At 36.3% G+C, this 15,471-nt stretch overlaps 1 protein-coding gene across 4 annotated transcripts; it reads left to right on the top strand.

Moving 5' to 3' along the window:
- The first annotated feature begins 978 nt into the window (after nucleotides 1-978).
- LOC111794413 lies at nucleotides 979-15,423 on the top strand. 4 transcript variants are annotated; one of them, XM_023676417.1, is made up of 16 exons: nucleotides 979-1,347; nucleotides 2,170-2,687; nucleotides 3,916-4,159; nucleotides 5,712-5,986; nucleotides 7,379-7,552; nucleotides 8,131-8,913; nucleotides 9,001-9,095; nucleotides 9,958-10,020; nucleotides 10,151-10,239; nucleotides 10,348-10,410; nucleotides 11,239-11,886; nucleotides 11,979-12,053; nucleotides 12,182-12,252; nucleotides 12,377-12,434; nucleotides 13,998-14,190; nucleotides 14,483-15,423. In XM_023676417.1, the coding sequence occupies exons 2-16, from the start codon at nucleotides 2,269-2,271 to the stop codon at nucleotides 15,181-15,183; spliced, it is 3,951 nt and encodes a 1,316-aa protein (XP_023532185.1). In that variant the 5' UTR covers nucleotides 979-1,347; nucleotides 2,170-2,268; the 3' UTR covers nucleotides 15,184-15,423. The 4 variants fall into 4 exon arrangements, with proteins under 4 accessions (XP_023532185.1, XP_023532203.1, XP_023532175.1 ...); XM_023676435.1 differs by lacking the exon at nucleotides 979-1,347 and adding an exon at nucleotides 1,443-1,606; XM_023676407.1 differs by lacking the exon at nucleotides 979-1,347 and adding an exon at nucleotides 1,443-1,732.
- Nucleotides 15,424-15,471: the final 48 nt, after the last annotated feature.

The raw sequence follows: 15,471 nt of genomic DNA, 5'->3' as shown, positions 1-15,471 counted from the left end.
AAATGTACGACCATGACATGTGGCAATTCACTCGGTAATATATTAAGCTGTTTTTTTATAAAAATCAAATTTTGATGGTGTGATTGTCACTTCATACAGTAGCGATAAGAATATATTACAATACGAAGTTTCTCAATACTGTAACACCCCAGATCCAGCAGATATTGTCATCTTTGGGCTTTTCTCTCAAGGCTTTAAAACACGTCCGCTACGTGAGAGTTTCCATACCCTTATAAAGGGTGTTTTGTTCTCCTCCCCAACCAATGTGGGACATCACAATCCACCCTCATTCGAGGCCCAACGTCCTCGCTGACACTCTTTTCTTTCTCCAATCGATATGGGACCCCGTCAAATCCACCTCCCTCTGGGGTCGACATCCTCACTAACACACTATCTCGTGTCTACCCCCTTTGGGGAAGAGCCTCCTCGCCAGCACATAGTTCGGTGTTTGGCTCTGATACCATTTGTAACGCCCCAGATCCACCGCTAGCAAATATTGTCTTTTTTAGGCTTTTCCTTTCGGGCTTCCCATCAAAACTTTAAAACGCGTATGCTATGGGAAGGTTTCCATACAAGGTTGTTTTGTTCTCTCCAACGAATATGAGACATCACAATTACAGGTCAATTCAATTGTTATTAAAATATAATATAATTATTTAAAAATATATAAAGAATAAATGGCTGCAATTTTTATTTATATTTAAAAACTAATTTTTATATAAATTTTAAATTTGGGTAAGTGTAAAAACATTTATTTAGACTTAAACTTGTAAAATTTGCTATTTTAATATGTTTATTTCAATTTCTTCTTATCAAAATATTATCACATAGAATATATAATATTTGTTTATTATAAATTTTTAAATTATTTTGTAAATTAAGACACTTATTTAATGTTAAAAGTTAAATAAAAATGGATTATTCTAATAAATATTACAAAATTAATTAAAGGAAAAACTGTCATAAGAGCGATGACTAAGTCGTCATACAGTCAAAATAAAAGTTTTGACTAAGTCGTAAGAAAAACAAAACACATCAACGGGAAAGTGGATATATACACCATTCTCTTGCCGCCATTCTCCGATCCACACGCCGATCATCTTGCTGATTGCGGATCGTTTCCGATAATGATTTTCCACATCACTGTACTCTGAAGATCCTCCGGCTGGTTAGCTTTCCGGTAGGAAGACGGAGCGTTTTCTTCTGGTCATCGAATTAGTATTCCGTCCATTGATCGATCGGCGAGCGGTGGACGGAGGACGGCGACGGGAGAAACAGTGGCGGCGAAGTGGTTCGAGAGAGAGATTTGAGGAGGAAGAGGAGATTTCACGGAGTTTATGGTCTAAGGTGAGAGCGTTTGTTTCTTTTTGATGTTTTAAAGGAAAAAAGTATGTATCTGTCAAAAGCTTGGCGCTAAATTGAAGGGACCCACGAAAGACCGAAGCCTGATTAAGGGCCCTGATTGTAGCGGCGGTGTACTATGCCGATTACTGCCTTGTCCGAGTAAATTTCAGCGGGACCTTCCTAATCTTTATGTTTCTTTTTTAATTTTCTCTCTCCTTTTCCCTCAATCGGTATCTCTACGGTGGCTGCTTTCTCCCTCATCGTAACCCTCTCTCTCTCTCTCTCTCTCTCTTATTTTGTTTTATTCTTTAAGGTGTTTGAACGGTGCTATTTGCCATCGCGAATTATCATTGTTACAGTTCGATGTGGGTTTGATCGGTCAATGCAGGTAAATGTTTGTCATCTGGAGTTCTGTGTTTTGGAATAATTCGAGTTTTTCCGGGGGATTAGGAGTTCGATTTGGGGTAATTCGGTACCAAACCCTAGAGGTTTTGCTTGAACTAGGGTTTAGAGTTTGCTTGGTTGTTTAGTTTTGGTTTTGTGAAGGTTTCTGATCTGACTCGTTCAAGACTTGCGATTTTGCTGAAATTGAGTTTTTGTTTGAATATTTGGTTGGGAAACTTTGATCGTTATCGAGGGGGTAGTATAAAGTTTCTGGAAATATGTGTTTCGTTTATTTATTCTGATATTTTAGCTATATGAAAATTCTGGTTTGCTCCCTGCTTTGATTGTGAATGGAACAACATCCCGTTTACCTTTTAGCACTTCAAAGATGTTATTTGATAGTCAGGGGTTGGAACTGATTTGATGTGATGGTTACTGCAGATAATTCTAGCAGTTTGCTGCTCCAGAGCTGGGTTCTGGATTCCTGCATATTGTAGGGAAGCCGTTTTCGTTTGGGTTTTGCTCAACTAGCTTAAAGTGATGGCAGGAAATGTGAGGTTTGAGTCTTCCAACTCGGCTATTCAAGATGAGTTAGGATTTGGGGGGAGTTATAGCAATGGACAGAGGATGAGCCAGACAAGTAGCAGTTTAGATAGGTCTGGAAACTATCGGGATGGTGGAGAGAGCCGGATGTTTGGTCTGGGTTCTAGTTCATCTCGAGGCATTGCTTCCTCCACCGGGGATCTGCCTACATTATCTCAGTTTTTATTGTTGGATCCTATAAAATTGGGAGAGCACAAGTATCCTCGTCCAGAAGAGTTGAAAAAGGTGTTTGAGATGTCATTTGGGACGAACGTAGAAGACAGTTCATTTGGACCTGGTCGTTTGAAGCTTCCTCTGGCTGTGGAGGAGCTAAAGCGGTTCAGAGCTTGTGTCCTGGAAGCAACTAATAAGGCCAGGTACTTACTTTTCGCATTCACAAGACATGCGTATGTGTTTTCCCTCTCCTTTTATGTGATTTTGCAATGCTGCAATCCTTGTGTTTGAAACAGTCATATCCTGATAGTTACAAATTCTATTAGTGCATTTTTCGTACTTAAATTAGGGTGGTCACCGAAGTAACTATTAGGCAAGTTGGCTCACAACAAACTGTTTGATACATAAATATTTATCCCTTTTCTTGGTTAGATTGTTGCTTATTTTCTTGAATAGAAATAGTAAACTTTATGTTAATAGGAGGTAAATAATTGCAGGAAAAATGGGAAAGGTCTTTCAAACAATGGGGGAGTTTATGATAAGGAACTTGAGTGATATATATGATAAAAAAGCAATAATTAAATCACTTTTTTGGATAGGTAACCCAATGACTAAGAGTTGTTACAAAACTTGCAACTAAAAAATTATTCAAACTTTACAAGTATCATAATTTCTTTTATTAAAAATAATTATACTTCTAGTTTTGTCCTTCCTCAACTCTCAACTCCAACCGTGAGGCCATTTTCCCACAGGATCTTCCATTTCTTTTAATCTGGTGTGCAAAAAGTATGGTCCTTAATCCTCAAATAGATGGTAGATAGCTGGCTCCAAAGAAGGAATAATCTAATAAAATGTTGTGGCTTAGTAGCATAAACTTGGCTTTGGGTTTCCTCAAATGTACCTCAAATAATACATATAACACTGCTCTAGGAATAAGTTAATTGTAGAAAACTTCCATTGAACTTTGTCATTAGTGTTCAATCTTCTAAAAAAAGATTCATGGGATATTAACTAGATTTTGTTCTTCCAAATGCCCTTAGTCAAATCCTTGTTGAGGATAAATACAAGAGTTGAGAACTGTTGAGAGAGAGATTTACTATACATTTCTCCCAAGTTCTTAAGAATCCTGATTCTATAATCAGCAAACTTAGAGGCATGAACTTTTTATGGGAAACTTTTAACTTTTATTGAAGAAGAAACCCCTTCAAAAGAGGAAATGAGGTATATACCCACACAACCAAGTGGTTATAAGATATAGAGGCCCAATTGATGGCAATTTGCATGAGCACGAGATTGTAAGTACAAAAGAGGCTAGAAAGAGAGGAGACTAAGAAGCCATTTATTGTCCCCAATAGATTCACAAACTCCACTTCTTCTTCCTCCTAAAAGTTTTCATCGGAATATTAATTCAGATGATCGTATATTTTTCAGGGGTAGAGCAAGAAGGATGGATGAATCTTTGCACAAATTGAACAAGTATTGTGAGTCCCAGGTTCAGAAGAAGCAAATTCGGAATGAGATCTTAACTAATGAAAGGCCTGCTGGGCCTGGCCTGTTGAAGAAGGGAAGTCAGGTTCACCGAAATTCTCCAGATGTTGTGAATCCGAGACTTGAAGACAGGGCAAAAAACAATGTTCTTAGCAAGCGTGTTCGGACTTCAGTTGCTGAATTAAGGGTCTGTTCAAATTTTATCAATCATTTACTCTTATTGTAGTTTTCAATATTTACGTCCCTTTGTTTATACTGTTATCTTTCCATAGAATGAAAGTTATTGATGTACATATCTATATTTGGTTTCTTTTTGTTTTTTTTTTAATTTTAATTATATATATTTGTTTGGGATGTCCTTTTTTGGCACGTATCTTTTAGGAAGAAAGTACTATTACTATTTACTCTTTACTTATTTGTTCAGCATGCATTTGATTAACTCAACTTATTTTGTTTTCCTATGGAAGTTTGCTGCATAGTTTAAATTCATTTGTTATTTCTTTTTGAGAAGAGGTTAGCTATATTGCATTGCTAGTGACCAAATCGGTAGTTAAATGAATTATGCTTTGATTACTAATTTTTGGTAATTGTGAGAAAGAGTGAAGCAATAGGTTCTTTAAGAGAGTTGTTTGCAATTTCAGGTGTTTTTGGAGTAGAATTCTTTGTGTTGCCCTTTTATTGTCTCTAGATATGAAGGACATTTTCTATTTGAAAAGAGTGGTACTTGAGGCTAAGCCATCTGATTTGGAGTCTTTGAAACAAATATGGATTGCGAGTTACTTGAGGTTTTCTATCATAAAGGGTCTTTTTGTAATTTGGAAATGAGCGTACGTGAAGACTTTTTTTGTGCAACTTTGGAGCTTGTTTGGAGTAGAACATGTTATTAGACTTCTTTTATGACCATGACCTTCAACCATGAAGCATGAAAGAATCCTTGATTGTCAATTTAAATAATAAAGGGTTGGGCTTAGAGGGGATGAGTTTAAGCCGTGATTGCCAGTTGCCACCCACCTAAGCTTTAACATCCTACTAGTTTCCTTGGCAACCAAATGTAATAGGATTAAACAATTGTTTTATGAGAAAAGTTGAGACAGGTACAAGCCAGCCTAGATACTCACAAATGTAAAGAAAAGTACGAACTCCTACAACTTTCCCATTTTTCTTTATCTTTGCAAATTGAAGTTAATTATTTGATGGATCTCTAATTTTCTTTTATAGGCTTTCTAGTAGGGTTGGATATCTAGTCACCTGATATGTATAGTTACTTTTTGGTAGAAATAAGCACGTAGATTTATCCACCAATTTAAGGATCACTTGATATAACTTATAAGTGAAAAGTAAAGTTTTTTTTTTTTAATCAGAAAGGGATAAGGAAGAGAACGGTTGAAAATGTAGTGTTGGAAACAGGAAACAGTAGCAATTCTGAGAAGTTATTAAATTTGATGATTAATTGGATATAACGTCCATGCTGCAAGGTTCTGAAGGAGACCTTTCAGCCAGCGATTCATCTTCATGAGTGGTCATCTAATGATAGATCTTTGTTAACTGCATTCTTAAGGTTTTCAGAAGGTCCTTTTACTATCTATTGAGATTTCTTACTGCTGTCCAGAATTTTCTTGAGCACCATTCTTCAATTTCTACACACTTCATACCTATTTTTCTTTCACTGCATGAAAGTTAGATATTTCTTGGACTTAAACTGCTTGAGTAATTTTATATTTGTTTTAACTTTTTAATAGGCTGAAGGCCGGACTAACAATGTTATGAGGCAGCCTCCACCCTTGGGGAGAGATAGAGATTTGCTTAGGGATGGTGGTGAAGTTTCTGATCTAGTTGAAGAAAAAATTCGCAAACTTCCAACTGGTGAATCATGGGATAGAAGAATGAAAAGGAAGCGCTCCGTGGGTACTGTGTTAAACAGACCGTTGGATGGTGAAGGAGAGCTAAAACGCGTCATGCTTCATAAGCTTAATAATGAGCCAGGAGGGCAATCATCCGAGTCCCAGAGTGTCAGGTGATTTATTTCATCATTATTATGCATTTCTTTACTTTACTTTTTTGTTATATGAATGAATCTTGGGCTATTCAAAGATGAGAAATCTAGCTAGTATATCGTTAGTGATGCTCTATAACTAGCAAGGTTGTATGCCAATCTTGACATTTATACCTTTTTTTTTTCAAACACCAATTGCTTTATCACTGGAATTGGCCTTTTAAGATTGTTAGGGAGATGAATCTAAAAGGTGACTTTTTTTAAATACCTTGCATGAACCTCCCCACACAGCAACTTATTGTTAGTAATGTTCCATAACTGACATGGTTGTATGCTAATCTTGACTTTTTTTTTTTGGTTATCTTTATTTCCAAAGGCAATTGCTTTATTATTTTGTTCTCAGATGAGTTTTCCTCAAAAAATATTTCTGGGTTGTGAAAATGTACAATTTTCAGTCTCTACTTGGAGTTCTTTACATATTATTTTTGTAATACACAACACTTTCTTTTCTTATTAATTTGGATTGGATACCCTTTCTTTATTATCCTTCAAATTATGCTTAGGACCCATCATCCGTGAGGCCAGGCTGTGTCCCTTTTTTTGTCGAATATATGATGTGCATTGTTTCCCGTAATAAATATTTACCAGTGGAATTGTCCTTTTGAGATCGTTTGGGAGATGAGTCTAAAATTGAATTTTAAAAAAATAAGTCTCAACCTTTTGTGAACCTCCCAATAAAAACTCCACTAAAAAGATGTTGGTATGTGGCTGAATCCTAAGTTGTTATATTGCTGATTTTTTTTTTTTTTTTTTTTTTTTTTTTTNAGTCTTTAGTTGGTTCTCAATGAAAATTATTGTCATAAAAATTCTTTTTCAATCTGAATTTGGGTCACTCATGCTTTAGTGACCTATTTTTTAGAACCATGCACCATGATAAGCATATATTCTCAGCCTTTGCTAAAATTCTCGAGCAGATTTGAGTGGATAGCTTATCGTCCATCCCCTTTTTGTCGTGTTTGATATTAATGAAATTGTTCTAACACCCCTTCCCTCACCAGATTTTATTTTTTTTGAACTAGAGTAGTTAATTATGTGGCATGCACTATGAAATAGTTGAAGTAGGTTTGAAGAATTTTAATTTTGTTTACTGTGCAGTCATATTCACGTAACATACACACATTTGTTTATGTAATCCGTATATTTTAAATTCTGTTTTCATGTCTATAAAAGCCTAACATATTTCTAATTTCGTGGATATTCTATTTATTGCATTTTTTTTCCTTTTCCTTAACTGACATTCAATTTACGGGAAACTGGAGAGGATACTTATTGGAGATGAGTTATTTCATGGGTCATTAGCTGTTTATGAATGCTATAAGATGAATGAACGTTGAAATATGATGTTCATTGCAGATCAGGTTCTTCTAGTGGTATAAGTGGCATGAGCAAGGGCGATGGAAGTTCTTTGCCTACTGGTTCAAGTGTGCGTATTATTCCCAAGGCTGAGCCTGAAAAAAAGCCTACTCTTTATAGAGATCCAACTGGTGGACAAGCAAAGGACCGATTACAAGTTAAAGGAAATAATAAGTATGTCATTCCTTTTAATCTACTACACTAGTATGTCTGCTACTTTCATTTTATGATTAGAAGCAGTATTATATAAAAAAACACACACAAGTTAATCTCATGACCAACTCTTCACTTTATTGCTTGTCGACAATTTCAAACAAAAAGGGATGGTGTTATGGACATAGGGTATTAAAAGCCTTCTTTGGGAAGTTTGACCTGGATAGAAAGGACAAAATTTCATACAATTTTTTTGGCGAGTGAGGTTTATGAGGTGTGGGTGACTGCTTACTACAGTACTTCCTTTTGGTGCTCTCTCCTTAACTTTCACGACTATTAGAAAGGTTCTGTTTCTGAACATAATCTCTCAAATGATATGCTCTTGTTTCTCCACACACGATTCCCCAGCGAAATTAATGTATTGAACCATTTCTTGGGATGATGTAGATGTACTGGTTTGTGTTAAGTATTTGTGGTTTGCTGCAATTGAACTTTGGACTCTTTTTCTACTGCCATATTTTGAGTAGTTTATGTTTACTAGCATATATAGTTAGTAAGGTTTTAGACAATATTTTGAATTAATGTGAAATTATCACCAGATTAAATGTTCGTGAAGATAATCATGTACCTGGCCCTTATTTGCTGGCAAAAGGAAAGGGTTCAAGGGCACCCAGGTCTGGCTCTACTACAGCTGGAAGTTCGTCTCCTAATATTTCGCGCATGTCTGGAGCACTTGATGGCTGGGAACAACCTCCAATCACAAATAAATTTCAATCAGTAAATGGGGCTAATAATCGCAAGCGTCCCATGCCCAGTGGATCATCTTCTCCTCCCATGGCTCAATGGGTTGTCCAAAGGCCACAGAAAATGTCCCGTACTAGAAGATCTAATCTATTATCACCTGTTTCAAATCATGATGATGTGCAGGGGTCTGAAGGTTCTCCTTCAGATTTTGGTGGTAGAATGGCTTCACCTGTGACAAGTGGCTCATTTCTTGCAAGGAACTTGTCTATTGGTAGTCAACAGGTCAGAGTGAAACAGGAAGTTGTGTCATCTCCTGCCAGGTTATCTGAGAGTGAAGAATCTGGTGCTGGTGAAAATCATGACGGTCAGTTGAAAGAGAAAGGATCAGTGAGTGGGGAACTAGATGAAAGAATGTTGGTTTCTGCTGCTCAGAATAATGCTCCTAACATATTTCATTCAATGAAGAACAAGGTACATGGCAAAGAAGAAATTCGGGACAGTGCTAGAAGACAAGGAAGAAGCGGTAGAGGTTCATCATTTTCAAGGGTTTCAGTTTCACCATCGAGGGAGAAACTGGAGACTCCAACTTTGACTAAGCCACTTAAAGGTGCAAGGCCTGGTTCTGAGAAAAACGGAAGGTGATAGATCTGTCAACATTTATTTTCTCACTTTCATTATTTTTTGTCGATAATCTTTATCTTATTGATAATATATAATACATTCAGCAAGTCAGGGCGTCCCCCACTTAAAAAGTTATCTGATCGTAAGGCCTTCACTCGAGTTTCACAAACATCAGCTGGTGGTTCCCCCGATTGTACAGGTATGTTATTTTCGATTTATATGGCGTTTAATGAGGCGTTTCTCATAGAAACATGATACTCGCTATGTTTAGTAATAATTCTTACAATAAAGTTCTTACCATTACAACTTTAAAGCCAGTGAGTGATTGAAAGTTTCGACTTTTAGTGTTTAATGTGTCATGTCATACTCCAATTCACCTGTTTTCAGCTATCATATTAATAGTTAAAAACTTTTTACATGACGCAACATTCTTTTTGCAAGAAAAAAGAAACATATTTTTGAGCAGGGAGAAAGCATAATGGTGGTCGTAGGACTAGAAGTTCTAAATAATAGCTGTATGAAAACATTCTTCCAGAGTAACAATTTAGTTACTTCTACAAAATAGTTTTTGTTTAGGTTTGGATGTAAGCTTAAGTATGGAGTGGACTTTTGTTTCCCTTTGAAAAGAATGTGTTGAGTTGAAATAATAATTACTATAATGATATCATTCTACTAATCTTTCTTGAAAGTACAATTTTAGTTTAACCTACCTGTGCAATGTGACGATGGGGAGCATGAGCCTATATAAGAACTTTCTTCCAGTGCATCATTTGTTGAATGCTATTGCTACAATATGTTTTTGTTTGAGGTTTACATGTATGCTTTTATAATGATATCATTATACTCCTCTTTTATTAAAGGGAAAGATATAGATTAACCCATGTGTGGTATGACGATGTAAAACATGATGTGCTTTAGAAGTGAGAATTGAAAATTCTTGAAAGGAAATTATTTCTTGTTGAGTTTCTGGGCTCCGTTGAGATGTAAAATGGATGTATATCTGAATTTGTCCACTTTCTAAATGTTACTTGTGCATTAGTATTCTTATGCTTGGTTTATAGGTGAATCAGACGATGACCGTGAAGAACTCTTAGAAGCTGCAAATTATGCTTGTAATCCGAGCTGTACGTGTCCCTCTTCAAATTTTGAATTTCTTGGAAAGAATGTTTAGTGTGTGTGTGTATGCATGTACAGTTGCTTAGTTCTTGAACCTGAATCATGGTCATATTATTCCATATATTTTCGCTATCACAGATGTTTGCTGTTCTAGTTCATTCTGGTGGAAAATGGAATTTCTATTTGCTCCCGTCAGCCAAGAGGATGAATCCTTTTTGAAGCAGCAGGTAGGAACTATAATATTCTATTATACTGCTAAAAGATATTTCTAGACATCAATAGTTCTCAGTGGCTCTAAAAGATATTCTTAAATTATCATTTATCTTGATCTGCAGATATCTCTAGACAAGAATGATGAGAGCTTTTCTGAAATATTGGACCATGAGAACACAATTCCGGTATGTGTCTGGATTTTTATCTTTCTAGCAGCATATATATATATATATATATATATATATATATGATTCAACGCTGAAGGTTTTGCCAAATTGTCAGAAAATTTAGATGAAGATATATGGTTTGTAAAGAAAATTGAGAAATTTGAACTTTGGGAAATATAGTAGGACATGCAAATAACTTCAGTTCTTTGATGCATTCGCAATTTTTTTTAAAAAAAAATAAGAAACCGAACTTTCATTGGGAAATATGAAAGAATAATTAAGGGCATACAAAAAAAAAAAAAAAAAAAAAAAAAAAAAAAAAAAAAAAAAAAAAAAAAAANACAAATGGAGTCTGTGCATCCACGAATTTCTGAAGGTTTGCCTATTATGACTGGATGGTATCTGCTTAGGGCCTGTAAGTTAGCTCTTGGCAGCTTCAGAGAAAAAACTTCTTTCTTGTTAAGTTAGCTTCGTCTGGGTTCCTTTTAGGGTGTCTTTTGTAGGTTTTTCTTTTATTGTTAGCCCGAGTTTATGTGCCCTGTTTGGCCCTTCTGTATTCGTTCTTTCTTTCTTTCTCTTCCTTGAAAGGAAAAAAATCATGGATATTAAATTGCAGCGTTTTATAGATAGATGTATTGAGTCTTCAAACTCTCCGAGGTGCAGGTGCTTGTTTAAGCAAACCTAGCCTATCAAAGTAGTTCTTTTCTACAAATATTGTGTATATTTCAGTACTTTTTGGGGAAAATATTCTAAATGTGGAGTGAAATAGGAATGAAAAAAAGAATCCATCTATATAATTGTTTTCTTTTCTTCACACGTAATAATGACGAAGAGGTATTTTCTCAGGGTACTTTTGTGGCAGAGGAGGATTCATCACCTCAAGCATTTGATTCTGGACGAAAAAGCCAGTTTTCACATGAATCACAAAATATGCTTAAAAATGTTGATCAGGTTGATGAAGCTGAGGACTTCGTTACTTTAAGTGGAAAATTAGAATCAGAAAAGAGGAAAATCGTTACTCCACTGTACCAAAGAGTGTTATCAGCTTTAATAGTTGAAGATGAAACGGAGGAGTACCAAGAAAGTAGAGGGACAAATATGTTTTCACATTACGGGGAAGATGGCTTTCCTGGGGTTATGCATCCTTCCGTCAATGTTGAGACTGGAAACTCGATTGGAATTGCATTTGAATCTGAGTCGGATCCTAAAACTCAGCAAATTGCTGGTCGTAGATTTACTTGCAATGGGGGCACTACCTTCACAAGGCGTGACAGCCAGTCCTTCAATGATGACATGCATCATGCTGATCATGGATATCAACCATTAAACAACGGATACTTCCCTGAGCTTCATGAAAATGGTCTTGATGGATCACCAGGCATGCATTTGAAAGAGCCTAATGTTTCTGTCTTTAATTGCCCGTATGGGCAGATGTCTGTGGAGGATAAACTCATGCTGGAGCTCCAGAGTATTGGACTATTCCCAGAGACTGTGGTATATATTTCAGGATTTAGTTTGTACATTCTATATATACTTTTCTGTGTAGTTGCCTTATTTCTTCTACTCTTCAATGGTATCTTTCTTAGCCTGACCTAGCAGATGGGGAAGAGGATACTATGAATCAAGAAATTCTTGAATTAGAGAAGAAACTTAACCAACAGGTTGCAATGCTCTCTGCATACTCTTTTATGTTTTTCAATTTAGGTTTTCATAAGATTTGGCTGTGCAATCTCCTTTGACATTTCTAAGCTTTATATTTGTTGCTGATGTTTGAACTTATGCTGCATAGGTTGTTAAGACAAAAGTTCATGGAAACAAAATAATCAAAGCAATTGAGGAGGGCAGGAAAACAGAAGAACGGTGGGTTTTCAGTTACTTAGATCCTTGCCTCAATCTTTAACTTGCCTTCAATCTTTGACCCATACATCATAGCAACATGATTATTTACTGTGGGATGTTTTTTTTTTTAAAAATCACCTTGTAGGTCTCGCGAACAGTTTGCAATGGATCGGCTTGTTCAGTTGGCTTGTCTAAAGCAGTTGGTATGTGAAAATATAAAATATTTATATTTTATAAAATATTCCCATGCCTGTTATGTGCCAATTGATTTTTATCTGGTAGATATTTGTAGTCGTTTAATATTTTGGTAAGCAACACCCTTCATAATTTTTTTTAGCATGTTTCTTTTGGTGAGAACTGAGTTCCAGGAGTACAGCGTCTTTTGGTAGTTTTTTTTTTTTTTTTGGGTTCAACGACGGCAAGAGATGCATTAGCTCCAGTAGGCATTANCTTTGTTGGCTTGGAACTTTTTTATGTATTAATGTATTGTTTGCTGAATAAATTCACAAAGTAGCTGTAAGTGAAGATGCCCAAACTATCCACCGTCCAAAGCCCATTTGTCTAGAGAGATGTTGAAAGAAAATGAGGACAGAAAAGAGTTGAGATTATCCATTCTTGTTCATCGTTCAGCTAATTCCTTAGAAGGCCCATGTCATCTGGAAGGGAATAAAAACTTAATTATCTTACAATGACGAGAGATTTACATTTATCTGAATCATTGGAAAGAACAAAAAGGTGAGCCTCACCTAAGCAAAGATGATTCAGAAGCTGGAGGATTAGTGGCAATCAACCAGAAAATTTTGCTCTCTTTGAGAAGACCTCTAACCTCTTTTAAGCTTGTAAATGGCAGAATGAGTCCTTTATATGAGTGAAGAGAACAGTTTCCAGCCAAATGAGTGTTAAGAAATTTTAGCAACAATATCCTTCCTGCAAAGACCATCCTTTTCTGCATGAAATCTTTAGGGGCATCTAGCTAGGAGGCAGAGATTCTTTGCTTGAGATTGCTAATTCTTTGACCTCCCAATCAAGGGAAAATTGGATTTTAGACCAACGAATGGCACCCACTTTTAAATTCACAGAATGCAATATATCAAGCCTTGTCTTCTGATACTTTAAGAGGTCTACCTAAATGAAGATTCAAGATATGGCTAGGAAGACTCTCCACGTACTACAAAGTATAGTGCTCATCAGCGCTCTCTTTCTTTCTGTTAGTCTGGGTGTTGGGCTTTCGGAGCTGAAGGAAACTCTAACTTACATACTGGGTGGTTGTTAAAAAAATTCCTTTTTGAGTTTGTCATATTTAGAAAGACCACTTTCATAGTGGGGTAATGCAACAATGTTCCTGACTGATGGCTGACAGCAATTTTGCATCTTACAGGGAAATTATACTTCATTGTTACTGCCCTTTTTCTGTAATCACTACTAGGAAAGATGTGCAAGCTGTTCCCTTAATCTTCGCTTAACGAGAGGATCACCAATCCTTTCCTAAGATTTCCAGTTACTAAAACTTAGTTTATCATCTTGTATACTTGGCACGGATTTACTTCTGCAAATTAATTTGCCTTGAAAATGAATGGAATGTGATACTTTGAATCAAAACAGAAGATTTTAAAAAAATAAATACATAAATAATTTCTTTTATTTTATTTTTATCTGATTGAGTACTCTCTTGGAAGTATTAAAGTCATGTGGCAGTTTATTGTAAATTTTAAATAGCTCACATTCACTTATTATCTCACTATTTTACCATATGATTGATATGATAGGCCACTCGAGGCAGTAGTGCTGCAAAGTTGGGAATCTCCAAGGTATCAAAACAAGTTGCTTCAGCTTTCATGAAAAGAACTCTTGCTAGGTGTAGAAGATTTGAAGATACACAAAAGAGTTGCTTCAGTGAGCCTGCACTTCGAGACATTTTAACTCGACCTTCTAACCGAATTGATGCAGATGTTATGAATGGTAATGATTCAATTGTTTCCAGTTAGTTGACTCATAAAACAAAAGCGTAATATGTCATGTTTGCTATTTTGTTTGATGTATTCTTGAACTTAGATATACTATTCTTTTCCTAAAAAAAAAAAGAGAACGAATGGTTATATTAAGGTGCTTGAGCTACAAGTAGGATTCATGAATTTGTTCTGGAGCCATTTAATGATTTTTCGTTGCTTCATGCAGACCTCTGCTGTAATGTCAAAAAAGTTAATCTTTTCATCTTGTATCCTTGGTTTTTAAGATATTATCACCATTGCAGGTTCCTTCCCTGGTGAAGCTTATCACAGTGGTCTACAGAATCATAAAAGTGGAAGGGGATTACTTCATTCTTCCGACCAGGATTTCACCCGAACTGGGCCTATAGTGAATAGAGGGAAAAAGAAAGAAGTGCTCCTTGATGATGTAGGAAGTGCTTGCATGAGGGTTGTATCAACCGTGGGTAACAATTCATTAGCTGGAGCTAAGGGGAAGAGAAGCGAGAGAGAAAGGGACAAAGATATGTCAGCTAGATTATGTGTTAACAAAGCTGGGCGTTCATCTGCTGGGGATTTTAGGACTGAGCGTAAAACAAAAACAAAGCCCAAGCCGAAGGCGGCTCAGCTATCTCCTGCTGGAAATAGATTTGTAGGCAAGTTGACGGACGGAACCTACTCTGACAACCCTGCAACTAGGATTTCCAATGAAGTTGCAAATGATAGCACAAAGAAGGAATTTACTGTGGTATTGCCCCTTAATAATGCTACTCAGGATTCATCAAAGGAAATTAGTGAATGTACAGATTTCACAAATCTTCAGCTACATGATTTAGAATCAATAGAATTAGGTGTGGGCAATGAACTTGGTGGGCCTCAGGATCTCGATTCTTGGTTGAACATTGACGAGGATGGATTACAAGATCATGATGCAGTGGGCCTTGAAATACCCATGGACGACCTCGCTGACTTGAATATGCTTTTATAGTGCTTGTATAGTGTACCTTTTTTCCCCCATTTACTGGGGTTTTAGAATTCTATACTTTAGTCGGGGGGAAGTTCCATGTATAAGTTAAGCCTCTGACAGATTGGCTCTTGGTTTCATTGTCATCCAATTCTTTCACTTCTAGAGGGAGGGAGGGAGTGGGGGGTGGAGGGTGGAGGAGGTCATAATTGTTGATGTAACCAGATAACTTATTTCATATGCAATCAAAACAATTTTCTCGGAGGACTCTTGTCTATGATGTTCTTTTCTGCTCATTTCTTTTACATCTCC

This window comes from Cucurbita pepo, chromosome LG01, assembly GCF_002806865.2.
Source record: "Cucurbita pepo subsp. pepo cultivar mu-cu-16 chromosome LG01, ASM280686v2, whole genome shotgun sequence".
Classification (NCBI taxonomy): Eukaryota; Viridiplantae; Streptophyta; class Magnoliopsida; order Cucurbitales; family Cucurbitaceae; genus Cucurbita; species Cucurbita pepo.
This window is presented reverse-complemented; position numbering and strand designations above follow the sequence as displayed.

Excerpts from the sequence above, each read along its gene's own strand:
- LOC111794413 (XM_023676417.1), top strand. The coding sequence starts at position 2,269 with ATGGCAGGAAATGTGAGGTTTGAGTCTTCCAACTCGGCTATTCAAGAT. Across the intron at positions 4,160-5,711 it reads CTTCAGTTGCTGAATTAAGG|GCTGAAGGCCGGACTAACAA; the intron begins GTCTGTTCAAAT and ends ACTTTTTAATAG. Across the intron at positions 12,435-13,997 it reads TGGCTTGTCTAAAGCAGTTG|GCCACTCGAGGCAGTAGTGC; the intron begins GTATGTGAAAAT and ends TTGATATGATAG.